Source organism: Muntiacus reevesi, chromosome 3 (genome assembly GCF_963930625.1).
Source record: "Muntiacus reevesi chromosome 3, mMunRee1.1, whole genome shotgun sequence".
In the NCBI taxonomy this organism is placed as follows: domain Eukaryota; kingdom Metazoa; phylum Chordata; class Mammalia; order Artiodactyla; family Cervidae; genus Muntiacus; species Muntiacus reevesi.
In genome coordinates this window covers 190,560,437-190,572,638 of record NC_089251.1, presented here as the reverse complement: position 1 = coordinate 190,572,638, position 12,202 = coordinate 190,560,437, and the positions used below count along the sequence as shown (strand labels likewise).

General features: G+C 38.4%; 1 protein-coding gene across 1 annotated transcript in view; it reads left to right on the top strand.

The window, feature by feature from the left end:
• The window catches only part of LAMA2 (laminin subunit alpha 2), a 673,037-nt gene that overhangs the window by 433,572 nt on the left and 227,263 nt on the right, over window positions 1–12,202 (top strand). Inside the window, exons 22-27 of the mRNA XM_065931349.1 lie at window positions 2,284–2,420; window positions 7,606–7,842; window positions 9,095–9,238; window positions 9,969–10,148; window positions 10,257–10,445; window positions 10,529–10,662. Coding sequence (XP_065787421.1) covers window positions 2,284–2,420; window positions 7,606–7,842; window positions 9,095–9,238; window positions 9,969–10,148; window positions 10,257–10,445; window positions 10,529–10,662 — 1,021 coding nt within the window. The remainder of the gene's footprint in view (window positions 1–2,283; window positions 2,421–7,605; window positions 7,843–9,094; window positions 9,239–9,968; window positions 10,149–10,256; window positions 10,446–10,528; window positions 10,663–12,202) is intronic.

Sequence of the window (12,202 nt, the reverse complement as noted above, 5' to 3'; positions counted from 1 at the left end):
AAGGAGTATGTCAAAGCTGTATATTGTCACCCTGCTTATTTAACTTTTATACAGTGTATATCATGTGATATGCTGGACTGGATGAAGCACAAGCTGGAATCAAGCTTGCCAGGAGAAATATCAATAACCTCAGATATGCAGATGACGCCACACTTATGGCAGAAAGCGAAAAAGAACTAAAGAGCCTCTTGATGAAAATGAAAGAGGAGAGTGAAAAGGTTGGCTTAAAACACAACATTCAGAAAACTAAGGTCCTAGCATCCAGTTTCATCACTTCATGGCAAATAGATGGGGAGAGAATGGAAAGAGACAGACTTTATTTGGGGGGCTCCAAAGTCCTGCAAATGGTGACTGCGGCCATGAAATTTAAGATGCTTGCTCTTTGGAAGATAAGCTATGTCCAACCTAGAGAGTGTATTAAAAAGCAGAGATATTACATTGCCAACAAGGTCTATCTAGTCAAAGCTATGGATTTTTCAGTAGTCCTGTATGGATGTGAGAGTTGGACTATAAATAAAAAATGCTGAGTGCCAGAGAACTGATGCTTGTGAACTGTGGTGTTGGACAAAACTCTTGAGAGTCTCTTGGACTGTAAGGAGATCCAACCAGTCCATCCTAAAGGAGATCAGTCCTGAGTATTTATTGGAAGGACTGATGCTGAAGCTGAAACTCCAGTACTTTGACCACCTGATGGAAAGAACTGATTCATTGGAAAAGACCCTGATGCTGGGAAGGATTGAAGGCGGGAGGAGAAGGGGACAACAGAGAATGATAGGGTTGGATGGCATCCCTGACTCGATGGACATGTGCCTGAGTAAGCTTTGGGAGTTGGTGATGGACAAGAAGCTTGGCTTGCTGCAGTCCATGCGGTCACAAAGAGTCAAACGTGACTGAGCAACTGAACTGAACTGAATGGCCATAAAGTATCGTTTCAAATATACCAGTGTGTATACATGTCCATCTCAAACTCCCTAATTGAATGGTTAATTTCTATTTGCAAGTAATGATTCAAACTGCCCCAATTGTTTTGCACATAAATTTAAGCATATTGTGAAAAATTTTTTTCTTAGTAAGTGGTACATATAAAGTAAATTCATTGACTTAAAATCAGTAACAACAACAACAATAATAATAAAAATAATGGTTAACATTTATGTCAAGTTTTGTGCTAAATATTTTTCACAGCTAGGGTAAATCCTGTGAGCAATGATAAGTGTCATCCCTTGAGAAGTGAACTTAAATATCCTAAATGTATTTTAAAAGGATTTAATCATCATGTAACTAACTAAAAGATTTCTTATAACATTAGTCTTCTATTTGAATCTGAGTATTTGATGGCATTTTTCTTTGTTTCACTTCTCTGATTTGAAGTGGTGCAGTAAAAATTACTCAGCAACTGAGTCAACTATAGCTAATAATGTCATGCCTTCCTTGTCTTGGATGGCTTTGAAGATCTTCTCAAATATTTTTGTTTTTCTTCAGATCTTAGTTTTGCATTCTTTGAGAATGTGTAATGGACAAGGATGTTTGCCCTCTTCACAGGAAGGAAATATTAATCTATAGATCATGGAAAAATTAGTTATAAACTTGGTGCTGGTTTAATCGCTAAGTTGTATGCGACTCTTGTGACTCTATGGACTCCTCTGTCCATGGAATTCTCCAGGCCAAAATACTGGAGTGGGTCACCATTTCCTTCTCCAGGGAATCTTCCTGACTCAGGAATTGAACCCTGATCTCCTGCAATGCAGGCAGATTCTTTACCAACTGAGCTGTGAGGGAAGCCCATAGTTATGTTTAGTTATGAACTTAAATATTAAAAAATTTAACCTTGATAGTAATTAGATATAAGGGAATACAGTTAACAGGAAACATCAGTTCTTTTTATCCTTAATCAAAAAGCTAAAAGTGTTTGACATTTTTAGACTATTAATGAAACTCAGTATATGTTTACTGGACAACCACTCTGATGCATGCGGTGCTCGTGTGCATGTGTGCTTAGCCGTTCAGCCATGTCTGACTCCTTGCGACCCTGTAGACCATGGCCCAGGCTCCTCTGTCCATGGGATTCTCCAGGCCAAAGTACTGGAGTGGGTTGCTGTGCCCGCCTCCTGGGGAATTATACTGTACTATGATTTGAAAAATGACCGAGGTGAGTTGTCATTTTCGAGGATCTTTAACTATAGTATGGAAAATAAAGCAGCATAAATCACAGAGAAACCCACAAACATAACACTCAACATTTTATATCTTTTTTTTTCTTTTTTAATCCTTTCACGTGTGAAGCTTGTGACTGTTCCCATCTGGGTAATAACTGTGACCCAAAGACTGGTCGGTGCATTTGCCCACCCAATACCATTGGAGAGAAGTGTTCTAAATGCGCACCTCACAGCTGGGGCCACAGCATCACCACTGGTTGCAAGGTGAGTGAACCGCTTTATTTCATCTCATAATGTCATTTAAGGATTTCTATTTTGGTAGAACTCTGTAGTTGGGCATTTCAAGAGTCAATATTACAAAACGATACAGATCTATTGCTATAGCATGATTGTAGGAATCGATCACTATCTTACATTTTACTTGTAGGAAAGATGATTAAAGTAAGTACACATTTATACAGCTTCATCCATGATACTTTCCAAAAAGGAGGACAAAGAGCCAAAAATTCTAAAATAAAACTAGAAACATCTCTAACTTCATACCTATACACAATGCAATGTTAATGTATCTTCAAAGTACAAGGAAATTAAGAATGAATTTTTTAAAAATCCACAAGAGTTTCCCCAAAATTTTACCTGGATATCAGTTTTCAGGAGCTAATTGAGAGGATTCTGAAGTCATTTAAACAACCTTTCCTTACAAAATTCCCCATTTTTTTCCATGAGTGAACCATAGTAAGTGATATGACCAGACTCACATTTAGAGAAATCTATACAGCTTCAGGCTAGAAGGTTGCTTATAAGGCTGTTGTGAAAGTGTTGGTGAGCATTGATAGAAGCTTGTGTGTGTGTGCTAAGTCATTTCAGTCGTGTCCTACTCTTTGCGACCCCATGAACTGTAGCCTGCGAGGCCCCTCTGTCCATGGGATTCTCCAGGCAAGAACATTGGAGTGGGTTGCCATGCCCTCCTCCAGGATATCTTCCCAACCCAGGGATGGAACCTGTGTATCCTGTGACTCCTGCATTGCAGGCAGATTCTTTACCACTGAGCTAGCAGGGAAGCCCTGTAGCAGCTTGGCCTCAATTATCCACTAGTGTTTACAGGGCAAGTTAAGTTACAACTCTTATGACTGAATAAGATATGGCTGAATTCATTTATTTAAGGAATAAGAAAGCAAAGGCTTAGGGGTGACTGCCAGGTTTTGCTTTGCAACAGATGATGGATGAATGCAGACCAAATAAGGTTTTTTCAATAATTTTATTTATTTATGTTCTTTTAGCTGTTTTTGGCTGTGCTGGGTCTTCATTGCTGTGGGCGGGCTTTCTCTAGTTGCAGCAAGTGAGGGCTGCTCACTCATTGCGGTATGCGGGTTAGTGGCTTCTCCTGTGGAACACGGGCTCTAGGGTGTACAGGCTTCAGCAGCCGCTGTACCTGAGCTAAGTCATTGCCACTCGAGGGCTCTAGAATTCATGCTCAGCAGTTGTGGTGCACAGGCTTAGTCACTCCACGGCATGTGGGATCTCCCTGGGCCAGGGAATCTGACCTGGGTCCCATGCATTGCAAAGCAGACTCTCAAACACGGGGCTACCAGCGAAGACCCTAGGCCAAGTTTTTTAAAACTATTTATATGTTTTGTATCTTTACATTTAGTGATCATTGAGTAAATACTATGTTGACTGAAGTTGAAATTTTTTAATTACTTTGACCCACTGTTACAAATCTAAATTTCTGAATAGCTAGACACTTCATCATTATGAACAATTACAAACAATTTCTAGAGCCCTCACAATTATTTATGAGGATGTATTCTACTATTTAAAATCTTGTATGACTATAATCTAAATGAACAGTGATTTTTGAGATTTATAGCTTTCCTTTCTTTGTGTCATGGATAATTTCTCTGTGCTGAGGTGTGAGCACACACATCATTTGAGCCTTTATATAAAGCCTGCCATCTTTATATAAAGAATATAAAGCCTGCCATCTTTCACTAGCAGGGGAACAGTGCGTAAATCCTCTATTGCTAAACAAACATTACAGCTAATTATGATTTAAGTTTCATGTTGGCTATAGTGTCATCTAAACATATGGTTAATGGTCTCATTTATTGTCTACTATAACTTCCTGAATAAACTTCCCAATTTGAAAAGGTCCCAATTTTTTGACTAGTTTTTAAGAATTAATGCTTTCATTTTATATAATAAATTGAGAAATAGATATTTCACATTTTAAAGTCTAAAGAAAGTTATTTTAGTTAATAAAGTCTAATACATTTATTTTAGTTAAATATATCATAAGACAATTTTAAAATTTATTGTGTGATTATAGCTTCCATAACATATCATAGATTTATATTTCTGATTATGACCAATTTTGTTTAAATAAGTAAGGAAAGATTACTTAAGTGGATAAGTCAATCATCCTTATTTTGAATTCTCATTCTACATCTGATGTTCTATCAGAACAAATTACTTGGCTTGATGACAGTGCTTTGTTCTATGCTTTTGAAGCTATGGCAATGTTTATAGTGTAATAAATAATCACTTTTAGTCCTTTGAGTTTAAAATAACTTTTAGAAGCATTCCATACTGCAGGTCTTTTTACTGGAGAACAGTGAATACAGAAAAATACTGAATCATAAAGATACCAAAAATAAGGCCAGGTGATATTTTAATATCAGAATCTGAGAAGATATTTTACCAAACATTTGGACAGGAAAGAGATAATAGATGGGACGCTGGTGATTGTGCATCACATCCTGGAAAGAGGTGTCCCATAACTCAGCTGTTGGCAGGAGCAGAAGCACGAATTGCTTTAGTAGCGGTGGATGTAAGAATTGAGCTGAGCAATGAAAGTGTGAGAAATGCCAAGTGAGATCCAGCCAGACTTGGATCTGGAAATCTGGCAAGTCACTATGTGTATGAGTCTTCCATAGAGCTGTATTTCTGAGGAGAAAGATTAATAGGAAAGTCCCAAAAAGAGTCAGGTCATAGACTTAAGTACAAACCCTGATGGCGGTAAACTCAGACACAGAGAGAGGTGATACCCTCTAGGGAGTCAGAAGCCACACCAGGGAAACTTAAACAGGGAAAGAAAGAAAGAAAGTGAAATCATTCAGTCGTGTCTAACTCTTTGCGACCCCGTGGACCGTAGCTTACCAGGCTCCTCCATCCATGGGATTTCCCAGGCAAGAGTACTGGAGTGCGTTGCCATTTCCTTCTCCAGGGGATCTTCCCAACCCAGGGATTGGACCCAAGTCTCCTGCATTATATGTAGACGCTTTACCATCTGAGCCACCAGGGAAGTCCAATATTAACAGGAAAAGTAGAATATAAAGAATTGTTAACTGGTAAAAGTTAGTTACAAAAAGGATAAAAGAGGGATATAAAAGATCTTGAAGTGGTAGGTACAAAAGAGTAGCTACTACTTCCAGGGTGAGGGGAAAGTGAAAGTGTTAGTCACTCAGTTGTGTCGTACTCTTTGTGACCCCTTGAATGCTCCAGGATCCTCTGTCCATAGGATTCTCCAGGCAAGAATCCTGGAGTGAGTAGCCATTCCCTTCAGAGGAATCTTCCCGACCCGAGGATCAAACCCGAGTCTCCTGCATTGCAAGCAGGTGGTTTACCTGAGCTGTCAGGGAAGCCCCAAGAGTAAGGGGGTGGACCGGAAAGGAAGCAAGGTCTTCCCCCATTCCCCACTCCCAACAATACTCGGGTTCAGACATCTCTGGAGAGAGTGTGGCAACCACAGAGATACACAGCCTGCTGGTGGTACAATGACAGCAACAACAACAATAGCAAATAACTTGCCAGAGTTTATGGGCAAGTGCTGGCCTGTAGATACTGCCCATCGTCACTGGAAGATGCAGACTTGCTGGAGCTACTGAGAAGCAGCCTGTCATGCTCAGAGCTTGAGTGCAGACCTAAACAGCAGGGGAGAGAGTGGCCTGATGGCTCAGCTTGGAATTCCTTGTGGACCTCTGGGGTCCCATGCTAAATAAGTCAATAATAGTGATGACGATAGTAACGAACAGCCACAACCCAGAAGAGAAATGTCTTTCTATCACCATGACCTTATTTGAGTCTCTCCTGGACCCTCTAATGACTAATTTTAACATTCTGTTACTGGCCAGGGGGAAATGCCCATAGGGGACTAACTATAATGTCATAAGACAAGGCAAAGAGAAGTGAGTTTAGAGCTCAGAGACAGCAGAGAGATCCTTGGCACAGCTCATCTCTGAAAATGATGTATTCCAAGATCTTAAATAACATTTTAGTAATTCACTTAAATTTTCATTTAAATTCAAGGAGCTTTGAGCTCTAAATCAGAAGCAGAAAGCCTTAAGGAATAGAAGACAGGACACGTGGATGAGCAGCAAATTGAAAATTGCTGCTGAGATGAAACAAAAAAATTATTGAAAAAAAAGAAAAAAATTATTGAAAAGAAGCTAAAAATGCAAATTAAAATTAGCATTGATGGTATGTACATACAGCAGAGTTTTCACTGTGTAGGAGAGCAAGAGCAAAAAAACAAATTTGAGAGGCAAACAGGGAGGTGACTGCAGAAGACATTAGTATACATTATAGATTTGACAAGTAGACAGAAACTATGTACTTTCAGAATTACAGGTGATCCTGAAGAAGAAAATTGATAAATTAGAACAGGAGTAAAAATCAATAACGAAGTTGAAGAAATAGTACTGAATTAAAAAACAATTGTATTCTCAAAAAAAGAGCTCACCATGTTCCAGTAAATTAATTTTTTAAAAGACTCAAACTTGTATAAATTCTAGCAAGATATCATATTACATAAATTAAGAGAAGATCCTATGTATATCTAGGAAGAAGAAAAAAAGGTTACCAGCAAGACACCTCAAATTGGGCTTGTTTGCAAAACTTAACTCTAAAAAAAAAATCCTAATATCATTTTTCCTCTAAATTCTCCGTGGCTTCCCCACATCTGGTTTGGTACTTTTTATATACTTTGATAGGATTTTGCACTTCGCCTATTATATCATGCTTATTCCATTGTGTTATATTTATATATTCTCTGCCTTGACGAAACTGTAATATGTCTCTAAACAATAAATGCTGTAAAAATGAAATGATAAGTTAAAATGGCTTTGTCAGAAGTTTACTCTGAAACAAGAGGTGTTTGAAGAAAATCTATACCTAACTTCTCCTCACCACAAAGAGAGAAAATGCAGTTTCTTTCTTATTCAATAGCTTTATGGCTTCTGGACACTCATATATTTTAGTAAGTGCAGGAAGCAATTTTAGCATTATGTTCACCAATGTTTCCCAAGCGACTCAACTAGAACAGTACAAAGCATATAACAGACACATGATTAATATGTACTTAATGGAAGCATAGAAGCATTAGAATTAAAATTTAAAGATACTGCCTGTGAAATGGTGTTAATTGTTGCTGTTTTTATCTCCTCTATAGGCTTGTAACTGCAGCTCAGTAGGCTCCCTGGATTTCCAGTGCAATATAAACACGGGCCAATGCAAGTGTCATCCAAAATTCTCTGGTGCAAAATGTACAGAGTGCACTCGAGGTCACTGGAACTACCCTCACTGCAGTCCCTGTGACTGCTTCCTGCCAGGGACTGATGACTCAACCTGTGACTTAGAGACTAAAAGATGCTCCTGCATCGATCAGACTGGGCAGTGTACTTGTAAGGTATGTGCTGCTGAAATTCAGGAAGGAAAAAAAAACAAACACCTTGCTCAGTTCTATTTGCATTGCTGTTTTAACTTCAGTTATTTATTCCTACATCATTTAGCCAAAAAGAATGGCATGTGAAAATTCATTGCCAGACACAGAGACTTTTCCTGACATACAGATAAGCACTGCTTTTTAAGAACTTATTTTCAACCAGAACCCATTTTTTTTCCCCTAGCTCAAATGAATGATATATTTTCGAAAGTAAAGTTTAGTTTCTCTTTACATATTCACTTTTCTTAAAAATAATCTGGAAGAGAAAAGAAGTCAGTTCTCTTAAGCATCACTAGAGAAAACCACAGCTAAATGATAGTTTATTTTTTTAAAAAGTTACTCTTCAAATTAATCTGCAATCACTGTACACTGAAAAATATATTTACTGCTGTGGAAGTTCAGTAAAATTTCATCAAATATAAACACTGACATTACAAACAATGACTCTATGCAAATTTCAGCCCTCATTAATATTGTTAAGTGATGTAGAAAAACAGTTGATTAAAAATGATAAGAAGGATTTTTCCCCCTAAGATATTTCTGGAAAATCAATCCCAGGATAAATGCAGTAAAGACTGGGTCAGAAATATTAGTATATTTTCAAGAAAAGTCTATGCAAAGAGGGTCCAAGGAAAGAGGAAGGTGAAATCTGGAGAGGTTGTGAAGAGTCTTGAAAATTTAGGAAAATGAAAGCTTCTGCCATTAAAAGTCCTTGACAAAACAAAAAGTATGATGGTGCATTATTACATATTATGGTTATATGTTACATTTAATACATGCTATATGTGTGTATATTCAGTATTCCAGATTAACTATATGAATCTATATTTTAGCATCTTTCTTGCTTTTCACAACTTTGCATCACATCACTGTCTAGGAATCAGTGAAATTTCATTTCACTTTCAAAATTCTAATGACTTTCATAATCCTCACTGTGGAATAGTAGGAAATGTGCTGCTTAAATATAAAAGTAAATAATATTGCAATATTCTTAATAACGTATGTAGTTATAAATAAAATGTTTTTTAGACCAATGACATGCTAACAAAGAGATGACCTACTCTGCTATTTGAGATGTTGAGTCTAATATTCAGTGTTCTTTTATTTATTTATTTTTGTTTCATTTTCTTTAAACATTCTCCTGTTGTTTATTCCTGAGTTTATTCCTCTCCCAACTTGCCCGTACGGACTCTGAAGAAGTCTCCTCTTTCTCCAGGTGAATGTGGAAGGGATCCGCTGTGACAGGTGCCGGCCTGGCAAGTTCGGGCTTGAGGCCAAGAACCCGCTTGGCTGCAGCAGCTGCTATTGCTTTGGCGCCACCACCCAATGCTCTGAAGCCAAAGGACTGATCCGTGCGTGGGTGAGTGAGGCCCTGCTGGCCCTGTGATGGTGTAACGTTGGCTCCTGCTGGCCTCTTTTAGCCAGGCACCAAGGGGCAGGAAGAAACGGCAAAACATTTGAGTAGCCTTTCCCTGTGCACGTTTAGAACTGGTAGAGGGGCCGTGTGCCATTAGATGATGGGAGTAGATATCTTTTTTATTCTTTCTTTAAAAGTATTCATTTGCTGTGGATAAGGAAATAGATGCCAAGTGAGCAAGATAAACATTACAAGGGAAATGTTATGTCTGGGGATGGGAAGAGGCTGCCTTCTGCAGAGCGAGAGCATTAGAGCAAGAAAGTAGATGTGTGCTCATGTAGTAATGAAAATCTGAACTGGTCGCTCATTTATTCCAACCAGCCTTAGAGAATTGTTGCTCTTTAGGGTGGAAAAATGTTCATCTTTAACCTTAATTTTCCTTTAATCCTTCCTACTTTCCAACTCTACTTTTTGTTAGTATGAAAGACCAGTTTCACAGATGTTGTAGATTTCACTAGGCAAACAAGTCCAAAGGGTTTATCACCTCTCCTGTCTTCGTTGCCTGTGAGTTATGTTTCTCACGAGAACACTTCGTCATAAGGGGACGGGGCCGCAGATAAACACTCAGTCCTTTTACAGCCTGAGCTACCAGGGAAGTCTCCACGCAGTCCTTTTAGAGGAGACCTCCAAAGACTTACACTCAACCCCCTGCTGTGTTTTGATTCCCACACAGGTGACGCTGAAGGCTGAGCAGACCATCCTGCCGCTGGTGGATGAGGCCCTGCAGCACACGACTACAAAAGGCATCATTTTTCAACATCCGGAGATCGTTGCACACATGGACCTGGTGAGACAAGAGCTCCATTTGGAACCTTTTTATTGGAAACTTCCAGAACAATTTGAAGGAAAGAAGGTAAGGACAAGAATGTTGAAGTCACATGAGAGCAAAATAAAACATGCTTTTAGAATAATGCTATTCGGAGATTTGTCTAATTGATCATTTCTCATTTTATTTCATCAGTTGATGGCCTATGGCGGTAAACTCAAATACACCATCTATTTCGAGGCTAGGGAAGAAACAGGCTTCTCTACATACAACCCACAAGTTATCATTCGAGGTGGAACGCCTGCTCATGCAAGGATTATCATCAGGCATGTGGCTGCTCCTCTGATTGGCCAGTTGACAAGGCATGAAATTGAAATGACAGAGGTAAGGTGGTTAGGTGTTGGGTCCCATGTGGCCAATGGATTTGCCCTGAGTTTCTTCACAGTGGTTTCTTTTCTTGTTAACAGAAAGAATGGAAGTATTATGGTGATGATCCTCGAATCAGCAGAACTGTGACCCGTGAAGACTTCTTGGATGTACTATATGATATCCATTATATTCTTATCAAGGCTACATATGGAAATATCATGAGACAAAGCAGGTAAACTATAATAGATATCCAAGTTAGTTTCTTCTTCTCGAGTCTATAAGAAAGAACAGTGAGATATGAGACAAGAAAGATTTATAAGTTGGGTTGCTAGTGTGATGACAGAAGACTAGTCAAGAATGACATCTGGGTCACCTGGTGTGAGTTATCACTGCCATTTCCCCAACAAGAGAAACAGAACCAGAAGCAAGATTAAGGGGGCAAATATTGAACTGATCCTCAACATGGTGAATTTCAGATGCTAAGCAGAAATTCAGGAGACGATGTCCTGCAGGGTAGAGAGAGTTTGCTGCTGGGCTATAAATACGTTGTGAGATTGCTGAGAAAGTGTCCTCCTTCATCCCTCAGCGGAGCTGGGCAGGGCCAAGTCGGTCCTGTCTCTTCCAACCATATGCATTTGCACCGGCTCACTCCAGTGTATCACACGATATAGCCATCTTCCCTCTGACTTATGATGTGAAAGATTGGGGATCACATTGGATAAGAAAGTACACAGAAGAAGAGCAAAAATGGATGTCATGAAAGCCAAAGGATGAGAGTACTGTAAACATGTGGGTATGGTTTTTTAATGACCCAAAGAGGACAATTAAAATGAGGCTCTTTGAAAGTTAGAATCACCAGTAACAATTACCATGCCAGTTTTAGTGAAGTTCTAGGGCAGAAAGAGCCTCAAAGTTTTGAGGAATGAATGGGACACAATGAATCTAATATTATGAGTGTAGATATTGTTTTCTGTGAATAAAGTTGTAAAAGAGAAAAAAAAGGTCATGTCAAAGGTCAAGGGATGATTGTTTAATCTGAGAGACAAGTAAGCATGCTTATGTACCATGGGACCAGGGAGGGGGAAGAATTAGCAGCAAGATATACATAACAATGATAGAATAAAGAGAAAATAAATAATGAAGAAGTTGTGATACTTCAACATCATGAGTACACATGTTTACTTGAGGTCATGTGCCTCAAGTGTAATGAAAACTTTATCTAATGAGATACAGTGAGGAACTGTACAGATGTAGCTAAATGTTTACCATGGAGGCAGAAAGTTGAGTTTTTACAGATAGTCTGTTTCTCTGGCATGTTAGTGTCTCCATTATATCTGTAAGAATATGTCAATAGATGTTTAAAAATAATCTTATGTAACAAAATAGTAGATCAGTGCAGGAAAGCAAAAGAAAATAAAATTATGAACCCTCTCATTGACAAATCAATGAATCTAAAAATACCATGTTTCAAATGTTTCCATTATTAAGCGTGTGGCAGAAAATCCTTTCTTTATTGTAGAAGATCCATATTGCTCTCGTGATTATACCAGAAGTAGAGACAAAATCAAGGACCAAAATTCACTTTCAAGTCTGTATTGCTTTGATTTGTTTTTCATATTTCTTATTTCTGACAGGAGATTATTTTTTTTAATTGTAGGGTCTTGTTGGATATCTATTGATATTTTAAATATAAAAATGTGTATATGTCAATCCCAAGCAGGAGATTCTTTCCATGAAGTAATTTTAAAAAGCGTGAACTAAAATATCCTATG